Consider the following 23,518-nt stretch of genomic DNA (forward strand, 5'->3'; position numbering starts at 1 on the left):
AGTATTTCTAGTTTTTCAAGTAAAATAGTTGAGTATGAGAACAAAAAAGGCACCTTCTAAAACAGAGCAAAATAGAGACAGATAATTATCATAGGTTATGCATATCTACTCTTACTGTGGTGTATTTGGTTGAGATGCTGCTCTTACTAACTGCTGGAACATCTTTCTTTCATTTATAGGATCCATCCCTGAGAAAATATCAAATGCAACAATGACTTATTCTGAGATACATGGAGCTTGATCTAACGGAAAAAATAAAAAAATAAAAAATAAACACTCTTGTGTAACCAACCTTGATTTATCTCATCAACCACCCTAAATGGGCAGTTTGTAAGGTCTTGAAGAGAAACAAGATAAAGTATATTTGAAACTGAACGCTCCTAGGAAATGGAAATTTCAAGGCACGGTAAGGCAAAACAGTTGTAGTCAAATCAAGAACTGAATAATATAGTTAGTGTAATACCCGTCCAGATTGATGGTGGGCACTTAGAACTTGAAGCTGCCCTGCTTGTCTGATGGTCATAATGTGAAACAAAATAAAATTGTGAACATAATTATTCAGAAGCACAATTTCACATAACAAATCAAAACTATGAATACATAGCATTTAATGCAATAAGAGAAACCAGACACTTCGCATTAACCTAAGACAGACTTTCAATTAAGCAATAATTGGTACTAAGTGTATCAAATTAATTGGATTGACAAAGAAAACCAAGCAGTTAGGAAGAGATCTAATTTACATTATCTCAAATTTGGTATTAGTCATGGTTCCGAATCCAATATAGCTTATTAAGGGATTGTGCACTAGATTTCCCTTCTTCTCTAAACCAATTGAATACCTCTCACAAGACAGTAAAGGCAGAAATAATCCAATGAAAAAGACGTCTCTATCCTAATGACTTTTCCAGCTATAAATGGTAATCTACTATATCAGGTCATAAATTAAACTTCCAAACGCAAATAAGTAGTGCCATGAAAGTATATGTAAACAGGAACGAAAATGCAAGCACCTGAACTTTACTTTTATAAGTATCCCAAATTGATCGAAGTCCATTTCATGCTCATCTGAGAGAAAAAGTTCCCATAAAAATGACAATTTCTAGAAAGTGCAATATTGAATTCTGTGGCAAGTAATGGCCCATTACCTTGTGGAAATTAGCTTTGATAAATAGCAGCCCTTCAAAAGTCAATGAAGCAACTTTGAATACCTTGACAAAGGATGGAACTGAGATGTACTTGGCTAGCAACCTTGAAAATATTTTGGTGCTGGTGAAGAACAGCTATCATGTTTTCCTTGTAAGAACCCCTGACATTAGTGCAAAAAGCATGGTCAGTATAATAAACACAAAAACAAATTGCATTCAGGAAACTTGCCCTATTATTAATTTTTGTTAAGGAAAAATGTCAATCCAGAAGGAAGAGGGGCAAAAAAAACAAAAAACAAAAAAGCAGCTCCTAAAGGTTCATACCAGAGTAGAAGCACCAAAGAATAGAGAAGTTCTTCAATTGTTGCAATTGTATGGCTGTCCAGATTTTGTTCTAGATACTCTTTAATTTAGATCACTTCAAAGCAAACTACACTCTTAAAATGCATTCTTTGCACGTTGTCTAGCAGTTTGAAATGAAGGACACTTCACATGCACTCCTCCTTTACCTGCTAATTCAAATTTGTTGCCTAAATTAAGAACCAAGGAGAAAGTCATTTCAAACAGCATGAACTGCAGATATACAACCAACAAGCTCTATTTGTCTTGTTAACTGAACTAAACAATCATATATCTGTTTCGTCCAAGGGTGTGATTTGTCTCTGACAATAAACTCATATACAATGCCATTGACCTCAATTGAGCTGCAACCAGGAGTCTTCTCTACTCCTCTCTCCTTCATCATATTTTGCGCCTTCCCTGCCTCCTCCCACATATTTGATTCCCTATACATTTTTGCAAGCAAAATGTAAACTCCACTATCATGAGGGTCCAACTCGAGAAGCTTGGAAGCTGCTCTTTCTGCCATCAAAATATTTTTATGAATATAACAAGCAAAGAATAATGCACCCCACACCACAGCATCTGCCTTAATTGACATGCCATTGATAAGCTCTTCTGCTTCTTCCAAATGACCAGCCCTACCTAGAAGGTCCACCATGCAAGAGTAATGTTTAAGTATGGGACAAAGATTAAATTTAGTTTTCATTAAGGAAAAATATATACGACCCTCTTCAACCAAACCTCCATGACAACAAGCTGATAATACCCCAAGAAAGGTGATCTCATCTGGCATCAATCTTGTCTTTATCATCTCTGCAAAGTAAGATATGGCATCATGGGCATGTCCGTTAAGGGCTAAACCACAAATAATAGCTGTCCAAGTCAAAGTGTTTCTTCCTGGCAAGTCCCAGAAAACCTTGAGAGCCTTGGTGATGTTCCCACATTTAGCATACATGTCAACAAGGGCAGTCCCCAAAGCAACATTCAAAGAAAGACCATATTTTTCAATATAATGGTGAATCCATATTCCAATATCAAGTGCTCCAAGTTGTGAGCATGCCGATAAGCAGCTAACCATGGTTATTTCATCAGGATATATATTACTTGCTTGCATTTCATGAAATAGAGCCAAAGCCTTCTTGCTTTGTTTGGCTTGAACATAGCCACTTATCATTGCATTCCATGGCACAACATTCTTCTCTGGCATATCATACAAAAGCTTGCGAGCAATGTCCAAAAACCCAGATTTGGCATATCCCACTATCATTGTAGTCCATGAGACAATGGTTTTCTTGGTCATATTGTCAAATAGTGCTTGCGCTGCCTCAAGATTCCCACACTTCATATACATGTCCATAAGCGCATTAGCAAGAGGAACATTCAAACTTAGTCCGTTTTCTTCAATAAACCGATGAAATTCTCTCCCACGATTCAAATCCTCTAATTGGGCACAAGAAGAAACCATCCCAATTATTGTAACTTCATCTGGCTTAACTCCCTCCACCGCCATTTCTTGATAAATCCTTAATGCCTCGCACGCCAACCCACATCGAACATAACCATTAACCAAAGAATTCCAAGAAACCAAATCTCTCACAGAACTTTCATCAAACACCTTACGTGCCGCCTTTAATTCTCTACATGAAACAAGCATATGAATCACCGCATTGTGAACAAACATATCCAAATATAAACCCAATTGCAACACATGCCCAAGAACCTCACGACCCATAACATTCAACGACAAATTAGCACAAACTTTCAACAATAATGGGTAAGTATAGTTATCCGGTCTCGACCTACCATTTCCCAACATTTTCTTATACAACACAAGCGCTTCTCTCGGATTAACACTCTCCGAATACCCTCTAATGACCACATTCCAAGAAAAAACATTTGGGTTTTGCATATTGTACAAAATCTTAGTACCATAATCAAGATTTTGCGACTCGGAAAGCGCACAAAAGGTGATAAGGCGACTGGAAGCAAACCCATCTGAGATTAACCCGGTAAGGGTCATTTGGGTTTGGATTTGCTTCAACTGGGACATGGATTTACATGTTTCTAATAGGGAGAGAAGTGGGTTTGTTTGAACAAATGTGTGGGTTGTGTTCCAATTGGTGGGTTTGTCTTTGTGGGGTGAGAGAGAGCGGGTGTGGAAGAAGGAAAGGAGAGAGGCTGAGACATGCTTAGCAACCAAGCGTGGAGGTCTGAGGTTGAACATTGAGAGGATGACCAATATATTTGAGTGTCGGCATCTGGGTGTAATTGGTGGGAAATGCTGATAGGTAATGAAACCTGGCCCGTGGAACGTTAACTCACGGCTCAAAATACAAAAATTTCACTAACAAAACAAAGGAGGCGTTAATAATCGAACCAGAAAGTATTATCCATATCCAAATAAAAATTAGCGAAAATTTTAGCTAAATACTCCAACTATACCTCAAGCCTCTATTCAATATATGAATTTCATTTTGTGTCAACTGAAACTGAAGACTGAAATTTTCATTTTGTGTTAGTTAAGGACTTTTTTTTTTAGTTTTTATTTAAACTTTGGCCCGATGTTGAATTTATTAAATCTCCACCAAATTTAGAAAAATTATGTTAGGTTTAAAGATATGCATCTTCTCTTTACAACCATATAAAGATCACCCAAATCAGACATCTACAACTCCAGATAATCGACCCCAAATTAGAATATCTAAAACTGTCCAATCAAACATCTGGGAAAATATCTGGAAAATTGGACAATTTCTGGTATCCTAGTTTGGGGCCGATTATCTGGAGTTGTAGAGGTCCGATTTGGGTAATCTTTATATGATTGTAAGGAGGAGATGCATATCTTTAAATCCAGTATAATTTTTCGAAATTTGGTGGAGGTTTAATGGGTCCAACGTCGGGCCAAAGTTGAGATAAAAACTAAAAAAAAAAAACAAGGTCCTTAACTGACACAGACTCAAGTAAGCTTCACATCAACATTATTTGATTGTTCTTCAATTTAATTGTCACTTCTTTAAGGTTTTATCATTTTAGGGTTTTTAATTAATTTGGGGATTTTGATACTGGCAATTCAATTTGGGGAATTTGATAATGATTGGTTGCTTGCAGTTTGTTGTTTCTTTGTGCATATGGAAATGGAATCATGGATTGTTATTTATTAATTATTATGTTTGGTTTGGTGTGATTTTGCGAAGGTGTTAGCATGCCAAAACCTCCAAGGAAATCCTCCACCAACACCAACTACAACTGCAAGTGCACCAAATGGTGAAACTACTCATTCTTCAGTCCAAGCTTCCACCACCACCTAATCTATAGGCTGCAGCCCAACCTTCCCTTCCAAATTTTCAATTACAATTTACAAGCACTCTTGTTTAGTTGTTTTGTGTAACTTTTCAATTTTAACTTGTTAAGTTACTTAGTAATTAGTAATTTAGTAATTTAGTATTGCTCTCAAACATTATTTTTGGTGAATGCTTGAATAGTTGAATACTTGAATCATTCAAGTTGATGGGTGACTTGGAAAATTACAACTTGCAGGTATTATTAGGCAATATTGCCTTAGTTATTAGGTTAATAACTTAATATATTGGTGCCTTGGTGGTTATGTTTAGAGTTTAGACCTTTACAAAACTGGAATTTCAATGTGAATAATTGCTTGGCAGCCTTGGCTGCTTGCAGTTTGCAAGTTTTCATATTGTTCATTGTTCAAGTTAAACTTTGCACTTTGCAGGAATGTTAGGAAAAAAAAAGTCGGGTCAACCATCCAACCGACCCAACATTACCCGACTAAGTTGGTTGCCAACCAACAACCGACCCACCAAAGTCGGGCCGATAATGGTTTTGAAAAACCATCAATCTCGGTTGGTCGGTTGGGTCGGTTGTTTGGCTGATAATCAACCGACCCGACCAATTCCCACCCCTAATGCCATTCTTACATCACCTAATTGACTAATAAGCTGGAAATAAAGAAAATACATAAATGACATAAACCAAATATTGAAATATCCATCTAAATAGTTGTATTGCGCAGGGGAACTCATCAATTACTTTTTAATAGTGGCGATGGGAGACCCTAGTAGTGACTGGATGATGGCTTAGATCGAGACCGGCGAGGTGAGATCGAAACTCGAAGAGAAAAAGAAAGTTTCAGGTTCTGGGGTGAGAGGGTGGCGAAAGGGCGGCGAGAAGGCGGCAAGAGAGTAGAGAGTGAGGTTTTTGGGTTTCTTATTTCCAACATTCGAGAGTGACTTATTGGTGTGTTTTTTGTGTTTTAGTTTTTAGTTTTTAGGTTTTAGTTTTTGGATTTTTTTTTTTTTTTTTTGAGAAATAGTTTTTGGAATATTTAGGGTATTAACTAGTTTAATTAAAAACCTTATACTAAAACTATATACATTACATTACATATGTTTGAATTTATATGTTTTTTTATAATATATATAAAGCATATAATTTAATAGATATATATATATGTTTATAATTTATATAGATTTCATATAAAAACTAATTAAAAATACCTTATAGACTAAACCTATAAACTATATAAAGTTATAAACTATATAATATATAAACTATATAAAGTTATAAACTATATACTATATAAACTATAAAATATAAAGTATATAAACTATAGGCTAAAGTTCAATTTAGACACTAAACAATAGGGGGTATTTCAACTGCATCCATCATCTATAAAATCATTCAAAAACATACCCCATCTAAAATCTAAATTGAAAAAATGAATTTTTCTTTCTGTTTTTCTTTTTTACTCCTCTCCACCTCCACTCTCTCTTTCTTTTCCCTCTCTCCGGCCAACCCTCCCAACCCATCCCCTCCCGACCTCACCCCCACCACAACCTTCCCGACCCCAACTATAGCTCTTGGAGGGATGGCCGGCACCAAGGGACCCACCGGTGGCCTTGGCCGGGCTGAGATGCGCACAGGGAGGGAGTCGTGCGGGAGAGGAGAGGGAAGAGAAGGATGTCTGGGGGAGAGAGAGGAGACGCGGGCTGGTGGCTAGTGGTTCTGCACCGGTTGGGCTTGGCCGAAGTTGGCCTGGTAACGACCGAATTGTGCAAAGTCACACGAGAAAGAAGAGAGACACGGGGAAGAAGAAGAAAAATGAGAGAAAAGAGAGAGAGAGAGACTCAGGTAGGTGGAAGGGGAGGATCCTGCGGGTTGTGGTGGGGGTGGGGATGGGGATGGGGGTGGGGGTGGGGGTGGGGTTGGGAGGGGTTGGGTTGGGAGGGTTTTCCAGAGAGAGGGAAGAGAGAGAGAGTGGGAGGTGGAGAGGGGTAAAAAATGAAAAGAGAAAGAAAAATTCATTTTTTTAATTTAGATTTTAGATAGGGTATGTTTTTGAATAATTTTGTAGATGATGGATGCAGTTGAAATACCCCCTATAATTGAGTGTCTAACATATAATAGGACGTTAGGTTTTCTCTATAATAGATATTAAAACCATTTATAAAACAATTAATATCTATTATAAGTAGTGATTCGGTTCGGTTAAAACAAAAATTTTCAATATTGAAAACCAATACCAAACCGCTCACTTCGGTTTGGTTTGGTTAAAACAAATATCAAACCGCTTACTTCGGTTTGATAACAGACAAAAAAACAAAACAAAAAACTAAATCAAACCAATTTGATCGGTTTGGTTGGTTTGAAACTCGATTTTTCGGTATTTTGTGCACCCCTAGAGAGTACAATGGGTGAAGTCTACTGGTCCAAATAAGGATGTTAATTGGGATCAAACAAATGGAGAAGAAATTGAGTGGCTAAAGTCAGAAAATTTTGAAGCTAATATATAGATATATACATATATATTAGCTTGTTTCAAGAAAGAAAAAAAAAAAAAAAAAAAAAGAGCAAGGAAGGAGTTGGGTGAAGTTGTCGCCCACAGTCCAGAGCCAAAAGTTGGTTAATATATATATATATATATATATAAGAATGCTCTAAAGCTAACTGGTTAACAAGTTAATACAAAGCTAACCACTCTATTAAGCCCACCACACAATTTAATCTCAAAATTTGAACCATCCATCTTTTAGGCCCTACTTCAAAGATCATCTCTATAAAAAATCTCCAAAATAAGAAATCATTTAGCCATTTGATTATTATAATAGCTATTTATATGCTTTTCTCGAAAACAATGGTCGTTTATTTATTTGTTCACAATTTGATAACTAAATGATTTTCGATTTAGTTGATTTTCTGCAATGATGATCTTTGAAGTATGGCCTAAAAAATGGATGGTTCAGATTATGAGATTAGTTATATGGTAAGCCTAAAAGCATGATTAGTTTTGTATTAACTTGCTAACCAGTTAGCTTTAGAACATTACTATATATATATATATATATATATAGGCTCCTTCTATTGAGGTATACCTTAACTTATTTATGTTGAGGTATACCCTATTGGGGCCCACACGAGTCATTTGTGTCGATCCGAACCGTTCATTTTTTACATCTCCATTGATAGATCATCCTTGCAAAAAATTAGCCAAATCGGAAATCATTTTCCTATCTAACTTTGATCAAATAAATGGACGAACCAAATATTTTCGACGAAACTGTCCATTTGTTTTATCAAAGTTAGATAGGCAAATGATTTCCGATTTGACTAATTTTTTACAAGGATGATCTATCAATGAAGATGTAAAAAATGAACGGTTCAGATCGACACAAAATGACTCGTGTGGGCCCCAATAGGGTATACCTCAACATAAATAAGTTGAGGAATACCTCAATATAAGGAACATGTATTTATATATAGAGGAGTGTTTTAGAGCTAACAAGTTAATAAGATAATACGATGCTAACCATCATTTTTAGCCTACTATACAATATAATTTCATAATTCAAACCATTTATTTTTTAGATTTCTATTCAAAAATCATCCTTGTAAAAAATAAAAAAACTTGGAAATCATTTAGTCAACTATTAATAAGCTAATTGTGCTCATGTAAATGGAAAAACACAAGTTTTTCAATATAACATGAAATGATTGTAATGATAATTAAATGATTTCTGATTTGGTTGATTTTTTGCAAGATTGATATTTGAATGAAGACCTAAAATATGAACATTTTGGATCATGAGATTATATTGTGTAGTGGGTCCAAAATAATGGTTAACACCATATTATCTTACTAATTGTTTAGCTCTATAGCATTTTGGAGCATTTTATATATATATATATATAGAGAGAGAGAGAGAGGATAGGATGATGGCACAAGCATTTAGACAAACACTTTAACAAATATTTTGAGCCTTTAGATCTTAGAAGATCCAAGGGTCAAAAATAAGACTAATGTATAAGGTATTTACTCATTAAATGAAATGGCACATGATGTGGAATATAATTAATAAAAAAATTGAAATAAGAAAAACTGAAGAAAAAAAAAAAAGAGAGGGAGAAAGATAAATCAATCACACCCTCCCTCCCTCCCTACCTATTACCCAGTATATCATCGTCGGTCCGTCATCGTCGCCGGCCATCATGACGTCGACGGAACCCAGATGGCATGTCCACCATCTAATGCCGAGAGCGCTTCCACGTTTTGTGACAGATTTTCTATCACTAAGAGGTGAGAAATATGGAGAAAAAACATAGAAAAAAGGGGTTTGGGGGAGGAAGAAGAAGGGAGCGGGCGATCTGTTGTTGTTATTTTGGTTTTGTTTTTTTAATAAGGCAACCAATTTGAGCATTTCAGGCGGAGAAAGGTGAAAAGTCCCAATTCCCATCAACCTCAGTGGGTCTCTCTAAACCTCAATCTCTCAATTTCTCAAATATTGTCTTCTAATTCAATAGCACGCCAATAACCAAAAACCAAACCAAACAACGGCCACGAAAACTAGAACACACCCCACGGCACAACACACCCCACGGCACAACCTCAGCCATAACCCACCCCTCCACCCTCTCATCTCTCTATATAACCTCCATCCCCCAATCTCCTCCTCACACCCCCACAACCACAAAACACACCCACTTGCCCAAATCCTCATCTACGTATCTCAGATTACACACAAAAGCGTGGATCTTAGTGCTTGTTACTGTGTTTTATGGGGTTGTTGCAGAGATAGCTGAAAGATTGTTGCTGCTATGTTTTTCTGGTTTTTTCGACGTCATGGTGGCCGGCGACAGTGGCGGACCGACGATGATGTACTGGGTGAAAGGGAGGGAGGGAGGGTGGTGATCGATCTGTCTTTCTCTCTTCCTTTTTGTTTTTTTAGTTTTTCTTATTCCACGTCATGTGCCATGTCATTTAATCAGTAAATACCTTATACATTAGTCTTATTTTTTACTCTTGGATCTTTTAAGATCTAAAGGCTCAAAATATTTGTAAAGTGTTTGTCTAAATGCTTATCCTATGTATAGATATATCACGCACATTCCATTGAGGAATCTCTTAAATAAGTTTATTTAAGAGATCTTTTGTGGGGTTTACTCCATATTGTATTTTGAAGATTTGAATCATCTATTTTATTGGTCTCCATTTAAGGATCGTCCTTTTAAAAAATTAGGTTAATCGGAACTATTTCGCCGTTGATTAAATGATCACTATTTCAAGTGTTTATCGAAAATATTTTGTTAGTCTATTTATTTGATCAAAGTTTGATACTTTAATGGTTTTCGATTTGTCTAAATTTTTGCAAAGATGACATTTGAATATAGAATTAGAAAATAGACGGTTTAGATCGTTGAAATACTATATGGAGTGAACCCCATGAGGGATCCCTTAAATAAAATTGTTTGAGATATCCCTTAATAGAAGGGACATGTATATATATATAAGCTTGTTTACTATTGGTAGTCTGAAAGCTCCTAGCCCTGATGGGTTACCTACTTATTTCTTTCATCAATTTTGGGAGATTTGTAAGCAGGACATCTTTGATCTTGTTGTGAATTGTTTTGTCACAGCTACCTTTCCTACGGGGCTTAATAATACTCTTATTACTTTGGTTCCTAAAGTTCAGAGTCCAACTTCTGTTACTCAACTGCGACCTATTAGTCTTTGCAACACTCTTTACAAAGGTATCTCCAAGATAGTGGTATCTCAACTTAGGCCTATTATGGCCAACTTTATTAGTCCTAATCAAGTCAGTTTTGTCACTGGTAGGCATATTACTGACAACATAATTGTTGCCCAAAAGGTGTTGCATAAATTTAAGTTGACTAGAGGTTTGAAAGGTTATATGGCTTGGAAAATTGATCTCCCAAGACCTATGATCGTATTAAATGGGGTTTCATTAGAGAAGTGTTGTGGGAGGTTGGTCTTAGAGGTACTTTTTTGGAGCTTCTTATGCAATGCATAACTTTCTTGAGATTCCAAGCTGTGATTAATGGTGAGGTTTCCCAAGCTTTCTTTCCTGCCTACGGGGTCAGACTGGGCGATCCCTTATCTCTGTATATCTTTGTCTTATGCATGGAAGAGCTCTCTCATTTGATTGTGCATGAGGTTAATTCTTCAAATTGGCATCCTGTTGTGTTTGTCAGGGAGGTCATCTTGTGTCTCATTTGTTTTTTGCTGATAATTTGATCTTATTTGGGGAGGCTTCTCTTGATCAAGCAATGGTGATGAAGCATTGTCTGGATGTTTTTTGTGACATCTCAAGTCAACAGGTTAACTTTGAGAAGTCTAATATTTGTGTTTCCGCTAATACTAACACTGCCTTGGCTGATGAGCTTGCTTCCATTTGTGGCTCCCCTCTCACTGATTATTTGGGGAAATACCTAGGTGTTCCACTCATTCACTCTAAGGTGGTTAAGGAGACTTATAATGAAGTTGTGGAGAAGGTTAGTAAGAGGCTTGCTGCTTGGAACTGTCACACCTTTTCTCTTGCTGGTAGATTGACTCTTCTTCAAGCTGTTGCTGCTGCCATTCCTTTTGTATACAATGCAAATTGTGCAGTTACCTGTGTCTATTTGTGATAATTTAGATAAGCTTAATAGAAATTTCCTTTGGGGGAACACTGTAGATAATTATAGAGTTCATTTGATTAATTGGTTCACTGCTTGTAGGCCTAAGCAGCTGGAGGGCTTGGGCTGAAAAGATCCTTGTTTATGAATCAAGCTAATGCTGGCTAAGTCTAGTTGGAGGTTGTTGCAGCATGAGGATGGGCTATGGGCTAATATCTTAAGAGGGAAGTATCTCAGACATTGCAATTTGCTGGTTGCTAAAACATGCAGTATGCTAATTGTTCTTCTACTTGGAGGGGTGTGTTGTTTGGGGCTAAGCTTTTCTCTGCTGGCCTCAAATGGAGAGTTGGGAATGGAGAGAAAATTCTTTTTTGGTTGGACAATTGGCTTGGGATTGGTGCTTTAAATCAGTTCTCTATTATTGATCTTACTGAGGAGATGTTGCAGCTCAATGTGTGTGATTTTGTGGATGATGATGGCTGTTATGTGGATTGTTTACATGAGTGACTTCCTATTGATATTATTCAAAGGATTCTTTCTGTTCAAGGTAGGGCTGTGGGTAGTGGTGAGGATAAATGTATATGGAATTTCACTTATAACGGCTCTTTCTCTGTGAAAATTGTTTATTTGTCTTTTTTTTTTTTTTTTTTATAATGATGTTGCTCACTGGGATTGGTCTTTTATATGGAAACTTACTCTCCCTCCTAAATTAAAGACTTTTCTTTGGACTGTTTGCCATGGCAAGCTCATGACTAATGTCCAGAGAGTTAAAAGGAGATTTTCTTCCAACCCTTTCTGTCATAGATGTGATGGCTAGGAGGAATCTTTGGACCATCTTTTCTGAGATTGCTGCTCTTCTCAAGCCATTTGGAGTGCTTTGGATGTTCTTATTAGTATCCATATGGCTTTGGATGGTCACTTTGGTGCTTGGGTAGCTGGTAATCTTAAATGTGGTTCATTCAAAAATGGTATTCTTTGGCATCTGCTTTTTGTGTCTTCTCTTTGGATGATTTGGAAATAGAGGTGCAATCTGATTTTTGATGTCAATTTTGTGATGCCTATTCAGTCTTAAGTGTTAATTTTTCAATTTTCTAAGGATTGGTTTTCTGTTAATATGGTCTATGGGGTTAAGCCTGCTCGTCAGGTTGCTTATTTGTCTTGGAAGCATCCTGCTGGTGGTATTTTGAAACTTAATACAGATGGTTGCAGGAGTGTTGACCTTGGTCTGATTGGTGCTGGTGGTTTGATTAGAGACTCGACTGGTAATTGGATAAGAGTTTCTCAGTCTATTTGGGTGATGGGACAGTGTTGGAAGCTGAGCTTTGGGGCTTATATTGGGGTCTTAATCTTGCGATGGATCTTCATTGTGCAGCTTTAGAGGTGGAGTGTGATTCAGCGCTTGTGATGATGTTGGTTTCTAATCCTGTTGTTCCAACTCATCCGTTCTTTAGTTTGATCAATAGTTGCAAGGTGCTGCTTGGGCATTTTAGAAGGGCTACAATCTGTCATGTTTTCCGTGAGCAAAATTCTGCTGCTGATTGCTTAGCTTCCCTTAGCAAGGAGCTTAGCTTGGGTATTCACTAGTTCGAGGTAACTCCTAATGTGGTTTCTTCCTTTCTTGTTGTTGATGCTTCTGGCTCTGTTAGAGCTAGAGCTGTTCTAGTCTAGGGTCTTTCTTATCTTTTGGGCTTTGACCTCCCTTGTACCAAAAAAAAAAAAAAAAGATTGGGCTGGGTGATTTCTACCTATGTCATCGGCCTAAATTCAAGCTATTTGTGTGAATGAGTCCCGCCAAGACTTTGTGTTTAGACAAGAAATGTTGGTCGAAGTCTGATCGAATTGTGAGACAATAAAGAAGGTCAAATTGAATAAGTCATCAACCGGGTACATGGAGATAGTGGCCAAGATATTTCGATCGACCACGTCAATTTTAGTCCGGCCAAAGCAATCTGATCGACTTAGTAAAGATTTCTTCTGATTGAATTTATTTCAATCAGTGTCTTGGGTAGCAAATAAATTCTGATCAATTTTATTTGAAGAAATATGGACCGACCTCATTGGATTTATTTCGATCATCAGTTTCGATTGGATTGGTTAAAATTCATCTTGATCAACTTTTACTGAAATAAATTATAATCGACTTTTTTATTGGAATCGTTATGAAAGTAGAGGGAGTTGGCCCAATTTAATTTGATTTTTTAGGCCACGTTATTCATTATGAGTGAAAGAAATAATTTTGGTTGGACTTGAGGCCGGATTATATATTTAAATCATGAAATTGGCCCGATCAAGGATAATAGAGGCCGAAAAATTTAATTATGATTATTATCGTACAAGAAAAATAAAGGAAGTGATTCCAGCTTAGTTTGGAGGTCGGATCATTACTTTTTATTTTTAATTAATTAAGCTTTGGGTCTTAATATATGGGCAAGATTTTATTGATTAAGCTTAAAGACCCAATGAATCTGATCGAACCCAGAAGTTTCTTGATTCAAATTGTCAAGCCAATAATGGCTCAACCTAAGTGATAGAAGGTTTTGAATTCACCCCCAAGTCCCACTTGAGCTAGGATTCTGCCATGACCATATCCAAATTTGAGTTGAAGTCTTTACTTGGACGAAAACTCAAAAATTAAATACAAGATCAATTCAAATCCTACCAAGGGAAGAATTCGAAAATTCTTGGAGATTAAATTTTTTGAGTAAATCAAGAAGCCAAGACATGCAAGTAAAGAGTCCAAATAGAGGAAGAATTTTGATCAATCATCAATGCTAAAGATCACATGATTAATAAGGAAGAATCAACCAAGAATCCGGTCGAATCCTGAATTCAAGAGAGTTTGCCACTACACTTACTTTTGATTGATTTCTAATTTTTCAGATCTGAATGGAACAGATGACTTTACGCCTATTTCTTAGGGCGTTTAAAGTGCGTGACTGTTTGAAGAGAATAATGGGGCAAGTAATGGCCCATTGCCTAGAATTGTATCCTAACCCCTATAAATAGATGCATTCAAAAGAGAAAAAGGACACATAACGCTTACAGGCTCTAAAGTCTTAAAAATCACTTAAAGTTCTTTTGCTTTCAATTTTTCCTTGTTGCTTCTGTTTGAGATGCTTTTAAGTTTCTCATAGCTTTTAGTTTTAAGTTCACTAGGTTTGTAGCTCTGCCATCATTCTTCTAAAAGCTTGTGGTATTGATTTGGTTTTCGTTCTTTGTTTTTCATGCAACTTCAATTATTCTTATTTTGAGTTTAATGCAATTTTCTTTTATTCGCTTTCAATCTAAATTCCTACTATATTCATTGTTGCCTTGAATCTTGAAATCAATTTGGTTGGTGAAGATCGCATTGAGTTTCATTATATTTTTATTATTCATAGCTTCTTTATTTTATTTCAACAATTATGACACTATGTGCACGAATTCGATCACGGAATTCTTAGAAGGTCTACTTGCGATTCAGACTCTGAATCCGACTAAGCCTATAAGAGCCTTGTCCCCGAGGCTGAAAAGAACCTAGGCCAAGAGCGATTCCTAGCTTGGTCGCAAAATTGTTTAATAGAATCAATTTTTAGGCACAATCACTCAAATAACCACATTCTCATTCCAATTGAGCCAAAATTAGCTTGACAGTGGCACGCCTGTTGAGTGCTTAATTTACATCATTTTTTGCATACCAACTGTCTCACTTAAAGTGCAAGAACTCAACATTTTTTGTGTGTTTTGGTTTGTTTTTGTGTTTTGTAGGTAAATAGGAGGAAAGATGAAAAAATAAGCTAAAAGGAGCTATTTTTGGACATTTCATAGTCAAACTAGGAAAATGGGAGAAATCCTAGTCAAATGAGGATTCCTAGTCACACAAGAAAAGTTGAAGCTTGAAAAAGAAGAAATCATCATTGTCCAAATCACATTTGAGAAATCCTAGTTGAAGCAGAAAATCATGGTTAGACTAGGAAACCTAATCCTAGTTGAAGAAGGAGTCCTAATTCTATTGGGAGTCATGATAAGTAAAATGGTCAAAGTCAAATCCTAGTTGGAAGAGGAATCTCAATTCTACAAGGAATCCTAGTGGGATTAGGAAAGGAAAGTCAAAGTCAACATTCAAGTCGGCCTTGCATTGGGAGTGCAAGAAAGTCCAGAGGAGAGCAAAAAGCAAAGTCAGCCTTGCATTGGGCTAACTAGGAGTGAATTCTACCTTTGGTGTGCGACATGGGCTTTGGACCATGGGTTTTGTATGTTATTTTAGGTCCATGAGGTTGAGTGACCAAAATCTCATATCGAAAATTTAGCAAAACCTCAATCCTAAGGTTCCCTATAAATAGACTTTCACCCCTCGTCATTCACCATTTTTCACACCTTCCTTTCTACCAAACCCTAGCCTTCCCACGCAAGCAGCCCCCCTCCATCTAGACCTAGAATTGCCGAAACCCTGGAGAGGAAGAACCCTAGTTTTGCCGCAAGCTTCGAGCCTCCTTTCAAGTTCGAGCCGCCACCATTGTTGCTTCTCAAGGCTGTCGTGCTTCATCCATCCATCCTTCCATCGGTTTTTTTTAGTCCTTTAATTTATTATGTTTTCTTTTGCTTTTAGTTTAATTATGTGTAACTAAATCCCTAGCTAGGGCTAGGATGAAGCCCTAACTATTTTATTTATTGTTATCATGAATTATTGAGTTCTTAATTGCAAGACGTGTTAATAATTAAATCTTTGATCTCCATTTTAATTGATTCTATTTGTATGTTATCTCTGACTAATCACTTTAAGTTTCATGCATCTAGATTCTGTTATGGAAGTACGCAGATGATAATCAAATTTCAATTGGCAACAAGTGGGTATCCTAAGAACGTACTCATGAGAAAAGGGATCTTAGATGTTCATAGGTTACACTAAGGGGAGTCCATTTTTGCTCACCACATAAAAGTGGTGGTGAGCATTACCACCATGGTGGATGGGTGACACATACATGTCACAAAAAGGTAATCAGGTGACACGTGTCACTCATCCACCATGCTAGTAATACTCACCATGGTGAGCAAAAATGATTCCACACTAAGGGTGGGTCTATGCTCTATATATTTTTCAATATTCCCACATGTGTATAATGCCTCTCACATGGTTAACATGGGCCTAGGGTATGCGATAATTAAGCTCTAAGGACACATGTGTAGTTAATTGGCTAATATGAGATAATCAATCTATTAGTTTATGCCTTAGGGGTATGATTTCCACAAGTGTCCATAATCAAGGCCTTATGTGTAGGCAAACTTTATCAACTTATTTTGTATTTTGATTGCTCATATCCATGGTGTTTTAGACAGTATGTTAGTGGTGGATTCCAATCTCTAGTGCTTTATACTCATTGTTTTTATTCCAGTTATTTAGGATTTGTATTATTATGGGACGAACCGTCAATTCCGCTACATTTTTCGTCCAAATGAGGGATAATTTGGTCATTTTATATTAAATAAAACTTTAATTCAATTTCTAACTTAATAAATATTAAAACTTAAAAACTAAAAATATTAATACTAAAAAAAAAATCAAAATATTTAAAACTAATTTTTTTTTTTTGAATTACAAAAGATTAAAACTAAACAAGGGGAGGTGGTGGAGCAGCTTGTGTGCAGGGGAAGGGGGTGCTGGGTTTTTTTTTCAGTTTTTATTATTTTTTTTTTCATAATATATAGGTGAATTGTCAAATTTACCCCATAAAAATTGGTCATGTGCGTGGCACATGGGCTATTTTTAACAGAATTCTTAACGGAGTTGAGGATTGTACCACAATAACACAAACCATAAATATGTGTTTTACACCAACACAAACTCAAACATGTGTCCTAAAATAGAATTGACCCCAAATTATGTGTCATTTTTGAAAAAATTTCTCATCTCAAGATTATTGGAGACACCAAGGAGAAAGTGGAAGGCCTTGGTGGTCTCGTGATTTGTGGAAAAACTGTTGTGACTGGTGGAAAAGTGAAAAGAATAATATTAAAATATTTGGAAATAAGGGATGAACGGGCATTGGCTCATATTATAAGGCATTCGGAGCCCCAGTAGTAAGATGCATGGTATGAGATGTGCATGCTTGCTTGTCTTATGTATGAGTCAACATGAATAGATAAGGAATGAGTACATGCATTATTCATCTTTGCATGAATGTCATCTGACTGTAATTGTTTACAATTTTATTAAATATTGATTAAGCATAATAATTATTCATGAGGAACTAAAAGTTCCTACTGAGCTTTAAAGCTCACGCTGTTAACAGATATGTGTAGGTGTCAATCCTGAGGTGGAAACAACAAAGTGAATATGCCAAAAATGTCGTGCTTGCTATCTTGTTATTATTATAAATACATGAGTGTAATTCAATAAACAATTACTATGTAGCTCAAACCACATATACTCAAATTGAAATTATAAGTTTATGTTTTCTTATTATGGAGACAAGTTCAAATTTACAGGCCGGATTATATTAATTTATGCTAGCAGTTTATTATGTTGTGGTTGGAGAAATTTTATTTAATTCAATCAGGATGTGATTCACACCTCAATCTGAGATATTTTGATATATTCCGGATTGGGACGTGACACAAACATTTATTCTGCAACCGATGTGACCAAAGATTGAATTGGTACCAAAGAACTAGGAACTACATAGTGATGAGGAAGAAGTTCCTTAATGTTTCACACTAAGCTCTTCAATGCTTTTTGATGCATGTGTTTTGACTCAAAATCACATTGAGTCCTCTGATTTAATTTTTCTGAATTTGGTCCTTCTGTTTTATATCGTTTAGAATTTTAGCCAATTTTGAAATTTCGTCAAACACCAATATTTTCAAGAGATAATTAAGCTTGGGTCATTTAGAAAAACATTTTTAGATGGAGACCGGGGGTGTTTTAAAATTTATAAGAAAATCCTTTTAATTCTGTTGAACCATAAAAATTCAAAAAATATGGTTGGGGATATAAACCCCACATTGGATGCATTCAAAATGAGAGGAAAAGAGTTTTAAAAAGGAAAGGATTAGATCCCAATTCAAAAATAAAGATCAGATCATGTTATTTGAATAAGGGATTGGCATTTGATTTTGAATTCAAATAGACTCAATCCTCATCATTTAAGCTTCTCATTGTCTCTATAAATAGAGTAGAGTGGTTGAGAAAAGGGAGGAAAAAAAAAAAAAAAGACACCGAAAGGCTACAGAGAGAAACGTGTATCTGCCATCACCAAAGCTTTGCCACCACTAGGTAGATGTCACTTCTTTTATTCATTGTTCATTCAATATTTGATTTTGGCTGAAACCTCAAAAAGTTTATAAAAGGCTTCGGCTGAATCCATTTTCTCTCAATCGGTTTTGGCTGAAACCACAAAAATTCATCAAAGGATTCGGCTGAATCCATCTCTAAATTAGTTTGAGCTGAAACCATAAAGGATTCTGCTGAATTCATATATCTCAAGCACCGAACGATTTCAGCTGAATCCATGGTGTATTGAGTTTCACAAAGAAAAAAATGATGATGTGGCCTTTGCTTCTTTTCGATGGAGAGTACAAGAACAAAAAATGTGTTCTCTTAACTCAAAACAAAAGAACAAGTTGAAGCCTCTGCCTTTTCAAGTCACGGCAAACAAAGTCCTGCCTGCACATCATGAAAGAAGAAGCCAAACAATGATCCCTGACTCTACCTTTGCAGTTTGCAGCAATGGGTCCTCATTGTTGTACTTCAAGCTTTGAAGATAGAAGAAAGTTTGCAGCACGTTGTCAAGAGAAGGAAATAACAAAGAAGAAATAAGAGCTTCCTCTGGCCTTATTGGGTGAAGCCCACGTGTATGGCTGCCGCTGGTCTTAAACTCTTAGTAAAAAAAAATAAAAAGCTACAAGCTCATTTGACTAGAGAAAGTCAGGAGCTTTAGTCCTAATCTTCTCAGCCGGTCCCAAGCCACCTGACTCATATCTCACTAGTTGATGTTTGCATGAAGAATGGCTTTTTAACTTGGAGTTTAACCAAAATTACAAGTACATGGACGACAACAGTCAAATTTAGGCCTTAAAAGCCTAGTAAAATCAATTGGGCTACTTTCCAAAATTAATCAGCCCGTCCATTAAACAAATGCCAATTAACAAATATTTGGTATAAAATTAAACAAAGTCTATTGGACTATTTCCTCAAAATTCATTTTTGCCCATTAATAAATAAAAAGTGTGTCAATTAATAAATAATTGATATAAAATAATTAGTGGGCACATATCAAATTCAATTCTTCCAAATTCATGTTCACCCATTAAAAATAAGAACATGTGTCATTTAAAAAATATATAATACGAAAATATTAATGGGCACATTTTCTTTCATCCCAAATCTCAAACACAACTTTCAAATGGTATAAAACCATCTCCACCAAATTGGTACAAAACCAAATCTCTCAAATCCAAATCCTAAATTCAACTCCAAAGTGGCACAAAGCTAACCAAGTCAAATCCTTTAACGAACTACATTCGGTTTGATCCTATCGAGGTATGTAGGCAACCTACCAAAATTTAGGTACAACCACAACTAAATCAAATCCGTTCAAATTTTCCAGAAATCAATTCTGCACACAAAAGTCATGAATTGATTTCTCAAAGTCAAACTAAACTACCCAAATTATACAAATCACTCAAAGTTTTCCGAAAAAACCTGCTAGTGGAGGAAGACCTCCTAAGGATAAGAGACATAGGGCTAAAGAGAAAGCCAAAAAAGGATTTGCTACCGGTGCCACGAAAAGATATGTTTTTAGATCTCGTATTTTAAATACTTATCCTTCTTTACTTTATTCGTTATTTTAATTGTAAGCACTTACTCGAAATATCACTTATCAGATTCCATTGTGGAAGACACAATTTTTTCTGAAGAATTCGCCATGATATATCTGATGCATGCATAATATCATGAAAAAATGGATACAAATTTAGTTTGGGTAAAGCCGGATCTAAATGTTGGCTAGGTAAGCGTCCTGCAGTAAGAGGAGTTGTTATGAACCTTGTAGACCATCCCCATGGGGGTGGTGAAGGGAGTAAATTTATTGAGCAAATTATAACTTCTTCAATTTCAATGAATTTATAAAAAATAAAAAATAATAATAATAATAATAAAATTGAAAGTTTTATTAGATTAAATATTTATTAGATTATTCGCCCAGTAGCGAAGGGTTTGAATCAAGATTTCCAAATGAATGGGGTAGGGTATTAGTACATCTGATACATAATTTAAATGTGGGAATTTGTCCTCTAAAAAAGGAAAATGGTTATTTTGGACGATTGATCTTCCAATATGCTAGTTTCAACAATTCTCGTTCTTTACATTTCTTCCTAGCTGCTTGGCCTATAGTAGGTATCTGGTTCATCGCTTTAGGTATCAGCACTATGGCGGGAATTTCTCTTGAAGTACTAACGCGTTGATCTAGTTGCCACCGGAGCCACAAAGGGCGATCTAAATTGATTCTTTTCTGGCGATAAGCTCCAATTGCATCATAGGAATTACAAAAAAAAGGTTTTTTCGTATACTTATAGTTATTATCGTCAATTCTTTCATTTTAAGAATTTCGGCGATTACGTGGATTATACCTATAGCTGGAGACACGAGATTCATATGAGACAACATAAGTAAACGGGCCTCCGCTTGAGCCTCCAAAGATAAAGGTACATGAACAGCCATTTGATCCCCATCAAAGTCTGCGTTGAATCCTTTACAAACTAATGGATGTAAACAAATAGCATGTCCTTCTACTAAAATGGGTTGGAACGCCCAAATGAGTAAATGACTCATTTAATTTCCAAAATACCGAACTACGTCCGGTTTGATCTCATCATGGGTACGTAGGCAATGTGAGTGAAATTCATACTCAACCACATTCCGAAAATTCTCCAAATTCCTTTAGGAATTAATTCATACAAGTTTCTTTGAATTAATTTAGCACCAAATCAAATCCGTCTAAATTCTCCAGAAATTAGTTCTATACACAAAAATCCCCGAATTAATTTCTCAAATCAAACCCAAGAACTCTAAACCCTCACTACAAGAAAAAAGGGTTTGGGAGAGGAACGAATTTCGTCGCCCAAAGTAGATTTTCGTCGCCCAAACGTTTGGGCGACGAAATGCGTTCGTCGAGCATTTGGACGCCCAAAATGTGACGCCCAAGGGTTTGGGCGACGAACTTCTAAATTTCGTCGCCCAAAGACACCTGGGGCAACGGATTTTTTTCGTCTCCTAACACATAAAATTCGTCGCCCAAAGCAAGTTTAGGCCACGGACAAATTTCGTCGCCCAAAGAGGGTTTGGGCGACGAACACACTTATTCCTCGCCCAAAGCATGTTTGGGCGACGAAATTATCCGTCGCCTAAACAAGATTTGGGAGAGGAATAACTAATTTCCTCGTTGGAACGTGCTTTGGGCGACGGAATTTTTCGTCGCCCAAAGGGTGTTTGGGCGACGAAAAATTCCGTCGCCCAAACATTTTTAAAAAAAAAAATTTTTTTTTTATTTAAATTTAATATTTTAAAAAAAATTCTTTATTCAAAAACTATATAAAACAAAATTCATAAATTTATATATCAAAATATCCATACAAAGTAGTAATTAACCCTAATATATATAGTCAATCTATTCTAAACTAGTAGCATCATCATCATTCATATCTGACGGAGGTTGATGAGAAGATGGTGGCGGGACAAAGTTACTTTGGGTGACGAAATGTAAGGTTCCTCGCCCAAACCATTATTACAAAACAGGATGACGCTTTGGGCGACGAACATAATTTCGTCACCCAAAGAGTCTTTGGGGGAGGAATATGTATATTCCTCGCCCAAAATGAGTTTGGGCGACGAAATATTTTGTCACCCAAAGTAAGTTTGGGCGACAAATTTTCGTTTTCCTCGCCCAAAGGCACTTTGGGCGACGAACATGTATATTCCTCGCCCAATGTATTTCTCAATTAATTGTTTGTTGTTAATGTTTAGGCGACGAAATGTGTTCGTCGCCCAAAGTAACTTTGGGCGAGGAACGTGTGATTCGTCGCCCAAACCTTTATGACATTGAGCGACAAATTTTCTTGTTCGTCGCCCTAAATTGCTTTGGGCGACGAATATATGTTCGTCGCCCAAAGTGTGGTCGCCCAAATATGTTTTTCTTGTAGTGCCTACCCAAATTACTCAAATCATTTAAATGGGTCATTCACCCATTTAATTCCCAAAAGCTTGGAACTACGTGTGGTTTGATCCTACAATGGGTACATAGGCAACTTAAAATACAGGTGCAACCGCAATCACAAATAAATTTCATTTCAATGAGTCGTTTACCAATTAGAAATCCAAACACTCACAAAGTGATCTATTGGTTTCATTGCAATTGGAATCAAAGGGTATTCCCTTGAATCAAGGGACTGTAATTAAGAGATGTGCTCCATCTTGAATGGGTTGTACCCAAAACAATAAAACCCTTATTCCATAAATGAATTTGGGCGAAATTATATTAAGTAATATTATTATTTATTAACCATTTTTGTTCAACAAATTCATAATAAACTCCTCCCCCGATTTGAAGGGTATTTGCTCTCCTAAGGTATAGAGTGAGCTTTTTAAAGGCTCCATGTTAAATTTTAACTCCAGAATTTTGAGCGGAGCCCAAAATTCTGAAGTTAAAACCTAATATAAAGCCGACAAAAAAAAAATAAAATGACTTGATTAAAAATCTTAAATCATTATCGGTCCCAATCTAATAAAAACTCATAAAATGAACTAAACTCTAAATCTCCCTATTTTCAATTTGGAGATATAATATCCATTTGTTTTCGACAAAATTTTTTTTGGGAGGTGAAAGACCATCTTATAAATTTCCTAAAACTAATTTCAATTTTCATTTTCATGTTCATTTCATAGAGAAATTGAAACTCGCAAAATTTTTAAGATTTGAATTTAAGTTTGGGATTTCTTTAAATTCTTTTTTGAAAATCAAATTCTAAACTGCATACATAATTTTCGATCATTCTTGAATAAAACTCGCAAGTTTAAACAAGTCATTGGTTTCAATTTGAGAAAAATTTCCTTTGGTATAGAATGTCCT

General features: G+C 36.1%; 1 protein-coding gene across 1 annotated transcript; it reads right to left on the reverse strand.

Annotated features, from left to right (window-relative positions):
• Positions 1–1,683: 1,683 nt before the first annotated feature.
• On the reverse strand, positions 1,684–3,714 carry LOC147299618 (pentatricopeptide repeat-containing protein At2g22410, mitochondrial-like). The gene is given in 1 exon segment (XM_086231413.1): positions 1,684–3,714. A coding segment is annotated over 1 exon segment (2,031 nt).
• Between the last annotated feature and the right edge of the window lie 19,804 nt (positions 3,715–23,518).

Source organism: Dryas octopetala, chromosome 1 (assembly GCF_963921425.1).
Source record: "Dryas octopetala chromosome 1, drDryOcto1.1, whole genome shotgun sequence".
In the NCBI taxonomy this organism is placed as follows: domain Eukaryota; kingdom Viridiplantae; phylum Streptophyta; class Magnoliopsida; order Rosales; family Rosaceae; genus Dryas; species Dryas octopetala.